At 43.9% G+C, this 13,714-nt stretch overlaps 1 protein-coding gene across 13 annotated transcripts in view; it reads left to right on the plus strand.

The window, feature by feature from the left end:
- The first annotated feature begins 312 nt into the window (after positions 1 to 312).
- The window catches only part of fli1 (Fli-1 proto-oncogene, ETS transcription factor), a 71,196-nt gene continuing 57,794 nt past the window's right edge, over positions 313 to 13,714 (plus strand). Inside the window, exons 1-6 of one of the 13 annotated variants that reach the window (XM_073029656.1) lie at positions 661 to 1,064; positions 1,592 to 1,630; positions 2,101 to 2,184; positions 8,181 to 8,386; positions 10,129 to 10,283; positions 10,725 to 10,928. In XM_073029656.1, the coding sequence (XP_072885757.1) occupies positions 2,146 to 2,184; positions 8,181 to 8,386; positions 10,129 to 10,283; positions 10,725 to 10,928 (604 nt within the window). In that variant the 5' untranslated portion in view covers positions 661 to 1,064; positions 1,592 to 1,630; positions 2,101 to 2,145. The other 12 variants (XM_073029655.1, XM_073029658.1, XM_073029654.1 and 9 more) reach the window with 12 other exon arrangements.

Raw genomic sequence — 13,714 nt, forward strand, 5'->3', positions numbered from 1 at the left:
TAGATAAGATAAACTCTCTCACTCTGTCCTCACGTACCAATAAAGTTTGTCATGTTACTACATGCAACTTGTCTTTTTCAAGTGAGATGCAATGTGTCTGAGCCCTCAAGGCCCAAATGCTATAGCTCAAGCAAAATAATTTCATAGCTATCCCTAAGTGAACTCAAACGAGTTTACAGTTTAGTGTCAATAAACGACTGCCAATGAGAGTGTGAAGATGACGCAGAATGAGGTCCAATAAACTCTCGTTGATTGAGCGAAACGCCTGGTTGCAAAGGTGGTCCCTCGCATTTAAAACAAAATCCCCTCATTTTCTTTATCGACGCATGAATGTCAGGTTTAAAAATTGTCCAGACCTGGTGTTGCTTATTTTCATTGGATCCCGAGTTCGGCTCTACGCCAGACCCCACTCCTTCATTCATCCACCCCTTAGCCTGCGAAGAGGTGTGTAACTAATGGGCGCTGTTCCTTGAACGAGCCGAAACGTCAGCAGCAATCTAAAGGTAAATAAAACGATTCCAACGCACAATTCGTTAACACGGTGTGATTTCTGACTGAGTGAGCGGGACCTTTCCTCTCAACGATAATTTGAACTTCCTGCAAAGGCACGAACTGGTTAACTTGGCTGGAATTTAAATACCTTCCCGAGTTCCGTTAGAATGTAATTGCACGATAGACCTGAATACAGACAAAGCGACCCGTCTGGCCCCTTTCACCCCGACTCTTTATATGTTACTGTTCAGAGAAAAATGTTTCAATATGTTTGAGTCTGGATGATCCTGGGGGAGGGGAGGAGGGGTATTTAAGGAACAATTAGAAAAGAGGGCGTATGTTCTGTAAATGACTGTTTACAAAATACCTGGCGTTTTATTTGTTGTGATGCTAGAGTTGGGTTTGGAGTCTTGTAAAAAGTTTCTTGGAATCCCGTTTTTATATATTAAAATTTTCGAGTTTGAATTAGGTTACGGACAGGCCTGGAGCTCCACTCAGCGTCTCGACTTGGTTTAACTTGTTAAAAGCGGAGAGAAGTCAGCTCGCTGAATGCCTTGTGAGAAGCTCGGTGGGTGAGTGATTGTGGTAGTTATTCCAGTTATCCGCGGGGCGGCCTCAAAACTTACCTCGGCAGAGTGGCATTTCAATTTCACATTAATTAATTAGAACTGAAAGAAGAAATTAGCGAACTAAGTTAAGAAACATAGAAAAACGGTATCACCATTACGCACCGGTCACAATAATTCCCTGAGGTTTTTTAAACTCGAGCTGTCTGGTTTTTTGAGGCACACGGGCTCCACCACAGTATGGACTTTCTTAAGACTTACACATTCAATATTAGACTAGCAATGGACAGCTAATCCGCTTGTCTCTTGGGCAAGGTACCGGAGCCACAAAGCGCTACAGGTCTTTTAACCAACTTTAAAGGTGAGTGCGAGTTTTTAACCATTAACATAACCAAATGCGACAGACAAAGGCATGACAACAGAGGAATCCCGAGTGAAGGGGTCGCTGAAAAATGTGAGAATAAGTAACATATTAATTGATCTGATTTCCTTCCTCCGGCTGAACCGAACGCAACAAATCAATCGAAAAGAAGCCGGGGACTGCAGACAGGGAGCTCACGGAGTATGTGAAGGTAAAAAAAAAGAAACAAAAATGAAAAGAATAAGAGGTAGGAAAGAAAAGAGAAGCCAAGAGGCCCGGAAAAATGAGTGAAAACATGGCAATGAGATGAATAGATGTTACTCTGTTGCACATAAACTAGGAATGGGGAAACCTGAGAAAAAGTGATAGACATAATGGCTGGAAAATAGAAAGAAGGAAATAGGCAGTGAGTAGATCCGGACAGATGATAGTTAGATAAACGGCCGATGGAACAGCGCTGGACAGTTCGGGAGCAGCATCATTTGCAGGAGTGCTTGTGTGTCTGCTGCGGATTAAGATAAAGTAGTTTTCTATTTGAATGAGTTTCGGTGCATTTTATGCCCGCGGTGTGCGGTTGGACACCTCCAAACCTCCGACAGGAAATCTAGAGAGATCTGGGTGAAAGGGGCACTGGCTAAACCCAACTTCTGTGCACACTCTCAAATGTGGGACTTCTTTCAGGACGTGGAAGCAAACGGAACACGACTCGGGGCAGCTTGGAGGAAAATGTTTCAGACTGTCCCAGACACCTCGTCTTACGTAAAGGTAAGATTGAGGCCGTAGTAAGCAACCAGGCCAGGCAGTGGCCTGATGTTAAACTCATGGAACATGTCCGACAGAAAAAAAAAGGTATTTATTGTTAGGAAGAACAGAGGAGAATTTGACGCCTGCTCGAAAAACAATATCGAATTAGTCCTCGTTCAGCCAGCATTTAACGTCTCGGCTAAAATCAATTCCTAATTTTAATTTGCTTAACCTTGGGTTTCCAGTTAAACCACGTGCACCCAAGTGGCTTCCAATTCAGACTAGCAGTAGGGAACAACCCCTGATCTGCCGTTTAGTTAAATATGAACGAAAGTCGTTCCTTCCTCAAACCCTGTGCCGTTTGTCTTCAGCACGGAGACATTACTGCCGGCCTGTCGCTCCTTCATTTCAAAATATCACTCTGACTCTAGTGCCATTCCTAAAAATCTATGCAGTGAAAAATATTTCCTCGCAATCTGCGAGGCTCCTGGCAACAGCTCGACACGTTTTAAAAAAGTTTAATGACAATCCCAAATTTTAATGACACCACACCAGCAAAAGATTAATCTTAAACACGAACATGGATTCCAAGCTAAAAAGCATCTATCACAATTGTTCTTTCCCATGTACAAACTCGGTTTTATTTATCACGGGCCTAGTCTCAGCGTGAGTGAAACCAAGTTAGTCCAGTAAATAAATAACCACGACAGTTTTAAGTTTCGCGTTCATGTCGAGATTGCATCAATGTGAGCAATGATTCCAGAACTGCTCTTGAAATGGAGTTTTACATCAGATTAGAACTGGGATAAAGATATAGCCGTGTTCTGTCACCTGAGTTTTCGGTTTTTCTAGGCATAAAACCAAAGGTTCAGCTACTTGTTTATAGAAAACTACTGTCTAGCTCTCAGCTAAAATGTTCTTTGCTTCACAGTTATCCCTTTTCCTGCAGAGAAATGCTCTGAGTCCCAGTCCCTCTAAATGTATTCAAATCTCATTCGACGAATTGATAGGCTCCTTAAAACAGAAATTCCCCCATTTTAAAAAGGAAAACCGTTAAATACATAATTAAAAATAAAAATTGAAAACCCATTTGTAGCACCCAAGTTTAATCCGTTACGTCGGTACAATCCGTTCACTGTATGAGCGCATCTATGTAATTCAAAGATCTTTTAAACTTAAGTTTTTAATTATATCTAACACAAAGTAAATATTCCGCTCATTTTGCGATCGCTGCGTGTTTCTAACCTTTCTGTCGTGTTTTTACAATGTGGAAATCAGTCATTTGCAGGTGCGTAACGGTCTGGATCCATTTATTTCAGACACTGTAGGCACTAACACTTAATCAAAGGGGAACCAATATCACAGGGATTGAAATGCGCCTCAAACTATTCGAAGAACACCTTCAGAAAACATTTGTGCTTCTAATATTTTACGGCAGTATGCGGACTTCGAGTTTGTACCAAACGCCCTTGAAATAGCACATTTTTTCATCCAGTCATAACGTTTGTGTTATGATACAAAGGCTGTTTTACAGACAGTCTCTAACTAAGGGGGAGAGTTCTGCGAAAGCGGAACAATTCTCAGTCTGTTCCCTGCTCTTACTGCGAGCCAGGGTTCAACCAAAGCTTATCGGGAGAGAGAGAGCGAGAGAGAGCGAGAGAGAGCGAGAGAGAGCGAGAGAGAGCGAGAGAGAGAGAGAGAGAGAGAGAGAGAGAGAGAGAGAGAGAGAGAGAGAGAGAGAGAGAGAGAGAGAGAGAGAGAGAGAGAGAGAGAGAGAGAGAGAGAGAGAGAGAGCGGGGGGGGGGGGGAGGGAGGGAGGGACAGAGAGAGCGAGTGTAAAACTCAGTATTCGGAGGAAAGCCACTCCATGGGGTTACCATGAGATAGTCGGTCCTCTCATTACAATGCTCCGAACTGCGAGACCCTGGTCTAATTACAATCGGACAGTTATTACTTTCTAAAGATAACTGTGCATTAATTTTTTTAAGCACGTCGAGACAAAACCCTAAAGCAGGAAAGCAAGAAATACTTTGCAGTTATATTATGTTTCATTCAAGCGCATCCAGGTCCTGGTTGCAGACTTGTTTTCCTAAGGTCAGCGGAGACTAAGAGTTCTCCAATAAAAATAAATCTCAAATTAATTATGCCCCCGAGCAACGGCCCAGACAGTTTGCTTGTGTATTTGGAGTAGCAGATTTTTCTCTCCACTTTCACCATCTTCTTACATCTCTTGTAATTGTGGGAACTTGTCCTTATTCTTAAAAAATAGGAATGTTAATCTGGTTAATCTGGTTCCTCGTGTTTTGTTTTCCGAACTGCCCAATGTCCCATCAAAATTGCATATTTTGTCAATTCTAGACAGGCCTCATAAACTGCGCGGTGCAATATTCTTTTTGGTTACAAAACTTTAACACATGCTTTCCTATGCTTCTTGAAATGTCATACCAGAAGGAATCTGAATTTGTTTGTCCCATTTCAAATTGTAAACAGATCTTGATGATGATTTGCCCTGCCCTGTTTCCTTAGTGACTGAGGAACCCCGACTCTCTCACATGACCAAGTGGGCCAACACTCAAACGTTCAAGTCTTCCGAAGTGTGCGCGCGCAAACAAGAAATACTTTTCTGTACAACAGGATGAAGTGCGCGTGTGTTGATGAGGCGGAGGAATGGGGAAGGATTGAAACCTCTGCTAGGCATGTAGGTGGTGGGGCTGCGGTCAGGTTGGGACCATCCTGTGAGAAATGATCCCCACAGTGACCACAACTTTGGTTCTCTGGAGAAAGCCTGGTCTTGGAAGCGGCTGTTCTGCTGTTAGCTGGAGACAGACTCCCTGCCTGTTATAAGTCTTCTGAATAGCAAACTCTCACGTGTAAAGACGAGCAATAAAACATAATCACAATCATATTATTCTTAGTGTTCGTAAATAACGTTCTTATATTACTGTATTGACGCGCAAAGAATGCAAACGCACGGGTACCCACCCGAATTTAATGCTCTTTCGCATTACACTGAAGGTTTAATTAGGTCTTAGATACGGAACCAAGTTCCATTGTCCGCGTAAAGAATGCCTTCGGTGTAAATATAGAATCGAAACTTTGCTATTATCACTGCATCGAATATTCACCCCATCAATGAGCGCACCGCGACTCCCCGGCGGTCTCCACACGCTTGGAGCTGCAGCTGCACTGAAATGCTGTCTGGATTGATGAGGATAATTTCAGAGGGGGAGGGTACTGTAGGTTTTTAACTCGCCAATTTAGTGAAGAGTGGGAGAGAGGAAAAAATTGAATTAGGAGACTGGAGACTTGAGGACGCGTTCAAATAACAGGAGCACAAGGTCTAACGGGAGTTTTCACATAGATATATCTGAATATATAAAATTTCACCAGGTAAATTCTTCATTCTAAATTATACAATTTTAGTAAATGTTCCGAAAAGTATACTTTGTAAAAAAAATTGCCGGTGTAACAGCCGCCTGCCGCGTTTGCTGGAAAAGTGATAGATAGATCGACTCTTGTATAGGTTTTATGTACTTCTTTGACAACTTTTTGCCGATGGTGCTTGTGCTGGGCCGCTCGTGGCTGTTATTTTCTAATGTGGAAATTCCCGCTAGATCATCAGAAACAGCAGGAAACGTGTTGCAAAAAAATCCTCTAGCGATGTGAGTTGTGCCATAAAAACGCTGAAAGTTCGTTTGAGGATTAAGAGGCTGCTTGTGTGTATACGAGTGTATGTCGTGGAGCAGGGGTTGAACGCGGTTAGGCTGCGGGGCGCTTCCCAACAGGAAAGCGCATTTGACCCACGGAAAATGAGACATCGTTATTGTTACTCTTTCCTTATCTTGACGGACAAAATATCCTGCTTTGAAAACATGTGTAATGAACCCCCATCATTGGTTCAGCGGCTTCCTCTCAAGCGGCTGACTTCACTTCCCAAAATTGCCAATCTTTCATCCGGTTACCTCGCCTGTCCGACAAGAAATTGCGGTTGTAATTACCTCCTGACTGTGTCATGTTTGGGATATTGTTCCGATTTGGGGAAAAGGGAAGAAATCGGGTGAAATGGACGGCACGATTACGGTAAGAGTAGATGGGAGGGGTGGGATGTGCTTCAGAGATTACCCGTCATATACATCTCATTGCCACCTTTTCCTTGGGGCTGCGGTTTGAGCAAGTTTCCAGCCCAAAACGGTAATCCGATTTCCTCATTTTTCCACGTCCTGTTAAATTTCCTTTTCCTTTTAAGCATTGATGCCGGAGTGGGAGACTCGGTTTCAGTCAGTAGGGCGCCTGTGATAAAGAGGCGTGTTGAGGGAGTCCCGGTGAGTGTCAGCCTTTCCGCACTGAGTAGACTTTGCTTCTCTTTATTCACTTGGATAAGCATGTTCCCAACGTGGGTGTTGCTTGTAAACCTGGCCATTACTAACTCGGGATTAAACGAGATGGGTGGGCGTTTCGAGGACTGGGGTGATCGGGCGCTCAATGCAAGGTGGTAAGAACCTGTCCACGGATCGCCGGGACTATCACGAAATGCGCAATGTTACATGGCACTGCACCCGCGACCCATTCCGCAAATTGATGGGCCCCTCAGCACCCCCAGAAATATCCAGCGTGCGCCAAACACTAAGCAGCAAGCATTGACGGATGCACTTCGTGTGTTTAGAATTTGTTTGAATGCATAATAGCGAGACTGATCGCATGTTTTTCCGGTCTGCTTACGGGCGATATCTCGCTGCCTGTTTCAGAGTAGCGCGTCCCGCCATCTGCAGCTTACAGACAGAATTTATTTGTCTCAGATGTTCCATCTGTAATTGTGAGCTGCCTCCGTATCGGAGAGGGTCCTACAGAATACATAGTGAAGTTAGTTAAAGAAATACGATATTTACAAAGTGAAGAGCTCGCCTGGTCAGAAGGAGCGATCGCATTAAACGAATATGTTAAGTTGTTCAAAGGTTTGATTGACTCATAACTGAACACCGGGGTTCTCATCAATTTCCCCGACCTTATCAACTAAACATACACTTCCGTTCTTTACACCCATGTTTCCTGGCAGATTTCCTTTTCCCTTAATGCACTAAAGATGAAAAACTTTGCCTTTCTCTCCCTGCACTCCCCAAAGGAATGCCTTAGTGTTATTGCCCGGCATTTGTCAGCACGTTCGTCATTTGTCATGAATCTTTCTTTCTCTGCAACTTGCTTTGGCTTGGATCAGGATCAGCCGCTTCTCCTTCCTGCCTCCTCTACTCCTGCTCCATTCGCCCACTTTAGTGCAATTTGGGTTTGGGCTGCACCAATAGAAAAGCAAAGCGGCTGATGAACGGTGTGTCACTGAGGTTTGCCCTTGACTGTCAATGTGCCGCGATGTAGAGAGGCAAAGGCTGCACTGAATCCTACAGCAGGATCAAGCTGCTTTAAGTAAGGGCACCTTTAGCCACTTCGATCCATTTCAGAACGTTCTTGCAGGTTTGTCCAGCCAACACCTACGTCCCGACTTTGCACCGCATGCATATGCGATCTTAATCATTCCCAGAGATATCCGTGTTCTTTCGAAGTTGGTCGAAAGATTGCTGGAGCACTAATCCAGCTACAGGTCAAACACTCAATATTAAATATTTATATATCTTTCAGTTTTAAATTGAGTAACGTAGATTCCCAAAGTACTCAGCTAACAGCTATTGGGCTAGTGCTGAGATTTGCAAATTATAGGCCATTGCACATGAACACACGCATTAACACACACAGGGACGGAAATAGAAAAAAAGTGTAACACATTTACAATGTGAAGGTAGGCGTACCCTATGAAATGGCATAATGGTTGACTAAGTTTGGAGTTACTTTGAGTAATTAGCCCGACGTCTATCGATCAGAACATAGTGTTGGTCTGGAGAAGGGGGCGCTGTATTTGCGTTTGTCTGTTTTTTTTTCTCTCTCCGTTTGAAGGGTCCAGTTTGAGAAGTTGTTTCTGCTGCCTCTTTCGAACTCTCTCATTCGGTGTCCCGTGTTTGTTCTGTTTCCAGGAGGCCCTGTCCGTTGTGAGCGACGACCAGTCTCTGTTTGACACCACGTACGTCGCTGCACAGCTTCCCAAAACGGATATGACGGCTTCAGCTGCCGCCGACTATGGACAAACGCACAAAATTAACCCATTGCCTCAACAAGATTGGATCAATCAACCTGTCAGGGCAAATATTAAGAGAGAATATGACAACATTAACGGCTCCAGGTAACACCGGGTCAGCCGGCTCCTTCTGGGAATGCACATCCTAATTTGCATTCAGCCAGACATACTGTAAATGCTTCTAATGTGGTGCTCTCGAAGAATTTCCAGACAGCCTAATATATTCAGTTGATTTATATTAATATATTCAGTTGACCTAAGCAGGAGTTATAACATATTTTCCTCGCTTTCGGTAGAACTGGAAACACAAAGAGAATGTCCCTATATAAACAGGTCCGCTGTATTTGCTATAAAGTGCACTAATAGCAAGAATTATCTTTGCGGTATGAACACTTGAGGAATATTCATAGCAACCTACAAGACCACGATGCGTTGTGTGAATACACCTCGATCCCCTAAGCTTCTCAGCAAAGCATCTCGCTACCTGCGGGCCTTCGACTCCGGTATGGTTTGCTGGAGGGTGCTCAGCTGTTCCATGATCCTCTCGCTCACCATCTGCCCAAAGGGAGGTATAATCTCTTGGTCAGTGGTGAGGACCAATAATAATCCCAAACATACAAATGAAACATCTACTAGCCAAAGTAACAGGCCTTGAGGCGCGGGCCAAGGCGGAGTGACTGCTGGAGGAGTACAAGGTCCCAGTCCGTACCTATGGCATCCGATCGGCGAAGGACCATTTCCACTTGTTCGGACAAAATGAGGGCGGACCTTCCGCATTAGAGGATTGCTGGATAACTTCACGTGTGAAATTGCGAATAGGCCAAAGCAGAGGGATTCAACCAGTTCCCTTCCCTCAGAGAAACGATAAATAGGCCAATTTATTTAGAGGCAGAGAAGGGCGAGGGAAGAAGGAGCATTATGTATCATACTCTCAATTTTACTGATGCACTTTATTTTACATTTGTTGAATTCACATTCTCGATTTACCAGGGTGGGATTTGAACTCACTCTCTTTGGTACCTTCTTACTTAATATTCTTCCCCCTCTACTGCACTATAAGAAAGAGCAGATCCCTGCCAGTCCCCCGACCCCCCATCACACACACACTCCGCAGCTAGCTGAGTACATCTGAGTGCAGTTGTTGTAATGAGAAGCAGTGAAATCATTCATTTTGAAACTGATCGGGGATATTGGTGACACTATCTGCCCCACCTCTCCCATTCCTCCCTCATACTTTGCATGAACTGGTGGGGCTTTTTATGTCCAGTTGAGAGAGTAAACCGGCTCTTGGTGTAAAATCTCATTCGATCAATGCGCCAACTTGGGTCATTGTGCTCACATCGCTGCAAAAAGGATATCTGTGGATTACATTTTTTCTTACCATTGTTTCTTTCTTTGCTATCATTTTCCGATCCCTCTTACAAACGCTGAAGTACATGGCTATATTGTTTTTACCCCCGGGACAAACTCAACATTTGCAAAATAGAAGACCAGGAAAAGTAGAAGTCCATGGCGCTATAACCTGGTAAATTACAAACAGATTCACAAAGGCATTTGGTTGCACCTTGCGCACAAGGGAATGTCTATGATTCTTTTAGGAGACGCGATTGAAATTTTATTTATCGAACCAATATAATAATCTCTCGTCGGTCTCTCTACCATATGAGGTCTAACTAAAATGATTCACAGCACGGTGTTCTTGGCAACCGCTGTTTACGTTTTCTTATGGTTCTGGAGTCGGAAAAAATGTAAGCAAAGCTAACAGGTAGTGACAGTTCCGTCGCTGTGCCTATATCTCTTTGTCCTTCCATTCTCGCAATGACTCCTCTGCTTACTTACGTTGACAGGGATTCACCTGTGGACTGCAGCATTGCGAAGTGCAATAAGCTGGTCAGCGGCACTGACACCAATTCCATGACTTACAGCAGTTACATAGACGAGAAGGATGGCCTCCCTCCGCCCAACATTACTACCAACGAGAGGAGAGTGATCGTTCCGGCAGGTAATTAGTCTCGAAAACAGGCCCGAGGGTGGAAATGAAGGTGTAAGAGTTGTCTTTTAGACCCAGCCTGTGATCTTTGGTTTCCTCTGACACTTGGAGATCTCTGCATACAAACTCGGTGGCCACAGGCTGCCGATGTTAATGTCGTGAGGAGAAATGCCAGGGAAACGGCCCCACCACAACGCAGAAATTGACTAAATTTGATTCAATTATGCACTGAATTGCTAATACCAGAAATTAGCCGAGTGGGTTGGATACATCTGGATTGAGTAAATCAATCACTGAGCCGACTGGGTGGGAGATAAACCCATCATTTACTACACATTGAATAGTACTGCCCCTTGAAGTGAAACATCGTGCGAATTGGGGAATGAGCATTATGGAGTCGGTGCGGGTTGTGAGGGTATGGAGTAAGTTATTTAACTGGCTGGCATTCTGCAGATCCCACTCTTTGGAGTCCGGAGCATGTCAGGCAGTGGCTGGATTGGGCCATCAAGGAGTACGGGCTGCTGGAGGTTGATACGAGCCTCTTTCACAACACGGACGGCAAGGAACTGTGCAAAATGAACAAGGAGGACTTTCTCCGCCTGACCTCTCTCTACAACGCCGAGGTCCTGCTCTCACATCTCAATTACCTTAGGGAAAGTAAGTAGTATCTCTGCTTTTATCAGCGGTGGAACGCGGAAGTGAGTCACTTTGCTGCCTCTGATCGAATTAGAGAAAGAAAATGTGATCAAGGTGTTTCCACTTCTGCAGCTGCGGGAACAACGAAAAGATCACCAATGTTTTGCTGTAAAACATGTGTGTGTGTATTTACAGCAAAACATAATATATATCCGCGGGCCTTGAAATTCAAATGTATTGAAATATTTGCAGCTTTCAAAGAGATGCATGGTCAATTTTCCCAGACACTGATTGCTCCCCCCACCCCCACCGCCTAACCCCACACTGTCCTTCCCTTTCATCCATGTCTCCTGTCCTTGAAAGAATCTTGCACCTTCCGGTTCCTGATACGACAGACTCAAAATCATCATTTGAGTGACGATGGGGTTAACTGTCGTGAAGCGTGGAAAGAGGGCGTGTGTGTGGGAGCTGGGACGGATTTGCAGGTTGCTTGGCCTGAGAGCAATGTATTTTATCAAAAGCTGGACCGTTAGGTTCTTCTCTTACTGTGTTACGCAAGAAAACTCGGATTAAGATTTTGCAAAATTCTCAGAGCTGAATACATCATATTGCTGACAACATATTTCAACTGAATATAGTTATTACTGAAAATTATAAGTTTGAAATGTCTTGAGAACACGTCTTGATCTGGTTTCGTTTGCCATTGTAATCCCCCTTCTCTCTGTCTGTTTAATTCTTCTAACTCTTATTGTGAAAGGAGCTTTGGCTCCAGAAGACTTTGAGATATATTGTATTAAATATGTATATGTTGTCAGTATGGGATGAAAAACTCCACAGAAATGTAAGAATGTTTATCAGTGAACAAAACAATAACATATCCCTTTCCCACCTACCCCTTTGCCGACAAACGTGAACGTCCCAAGGCCGAGAAATTTGGACAGTGTGAACTGGCTGGTTTTATTTGAGCGAACGAGAGATATTCTGGTCTGCCTTAAATCACGTTGTTTGTAAACGGGGTTTGCTTTCTTTCGGGTGAATTTCTATGGATTTCTCCAACGTCTGTTGAAGCTGGAATAGGAGATTGAATTCAGTGCAAATGGAACAGGTTTTAAAGGGTTGATAATTGATTAAAAGCAGCTCTGCTCATCATAAAAAAAAATTGATACTCCAAAGGACGTGACAACCTTTATTATGTGCTTAAAAGTTAGACTTACCTTTACATAAACATGATTGATATTGAGAAGGGCGTGAGTTGGCGGTACTCTCTGGGGGTTGTCACACGTCAGGGAAATCAGTTTTAGAATGAACTTCCCGTGCTCATTAGTTGCTAAGAGGTTTGAGGCCGTGTTACATTATTAGTTCTGTACTTCAGATATCTAGAACAACCCTGTGTGTGTAATTATGAGTCTGTTCATACCTGCGGAAATCCAAACGCTCGGATTTGAGGACAGTGGCTTTGGCTTTAAACGAATGCGAGATAGGAACCTCTCAGCGGGCGCTCGAAGAGCCACGCCCTATTGTGGTCATACCTCAAAACAAACAAAGTCACGTCTTTGGGGCTCATGAGGTTTGGTCGGACGGCCATATCCCACCCCCTGGAACTGTCTGTGTATGTGAACCGAAAAAAAATGAGCCGCATCTACTTCCTTAAATTCTAAGCTGTATCACGATCACTGTTCCTTTGGGCACCGTGATAAAGGCAGTGAAACCCCCCGCAGAGCTTTAGAACATGGGCTAGACAGCAAAAATATATCGTGGTGCAAATCTTGCTCGAAGTTTAACGTGAGTGTATTGGACAGTCCTGGAGTTAACGAAAAAGTAAACAGAAAAAAAAACAGAACTCTACAACATGCAATTTCCCGCTCAATGTTTTATATTCAATTTTCGGGAGGAATCTTGAGTAGAAAATCAAAATTAAACGATTGTTTCCCTTCAATCACCCGGAACACACAATGCCAAACATACAGGGTTGGGAGAGGACCCACATACACCTATAAGGAGTTCATTAATTGCATTTCAGTAATATTTTCTCCTAACTAGCTGCATTTAGAATGCAGCCCTTTGAAATTTCCATCATAGAAATTAAGAACTAAGCATTTTTTCATTAATTAGAAAGAAAATAAAATATTTAATCGTCGGATTCATCAGTATTGTAATGTCAGAATTAGATCCGTAAAGTTCCACCAATGTCTCAAGCCAAACACCAAGGTGACACACAGTTTAATGTGACTAACTTTGTTCAACGACTACTTTCAAAGCTGGCGGTTTGATTTACTTGGACTGACCGTACATTTTTACGCAGCTGAACCGGCACTTCGTTTCCCCGGAGCCCAAGTAAACCCGTTCAGCGATTGCTGGCCCTCTTTCAGCCCCGCTCTGCCGCACAAGTTTGCAAAAACGCCTTAGTTTGTAGAATGCGAAAAACTGGGGCGGGGCGGGGGGGGGCGGGTAACGGAGGAAGGACGAGAGGGTTAGAGAGAGCAACATATGAACTCAGACAAAGCAAAGAACGAAGGCACATTGAGGGTAGATTATAGTGAGTTCCCACTGAAATCTGAGCGAAGGTATAAGGGGCAGATAGCCGAACCAGAGCAAGGAGAGGCGAATAGGCAGAGATCTGCAGTACAGGGTCTCGTTTGGATTCTCTGTGAAGTGACCCGAAAGATTTCCCACGCGGGCTTTCCTATCACTATAGTAAAAATCCCGGTGACATTTGACTCATGTCGGCTGCGTGTCATCTGCTGTTTTGTTTCGTGCCTTCAGTTGTGTATATTTTAGGGTGATTATTTGTTGTATTGTTGCCAGTG

This window comes from Hemitrygon akajei, chromosome 26, assembly GCF_048418815.1.
Source record: "Hemitrygon akajei chromosome 26, sHemAka1.3, whole genome shotgun sequence".
Classification (NCBI taxonomy): domain Eukaryota; kingdom Metazoa; phylum Chordata; class Chondrichthyes; order Myliobatiformes; family Dasyatidae; genus Hemitrygon; species Hemitrygon akajei.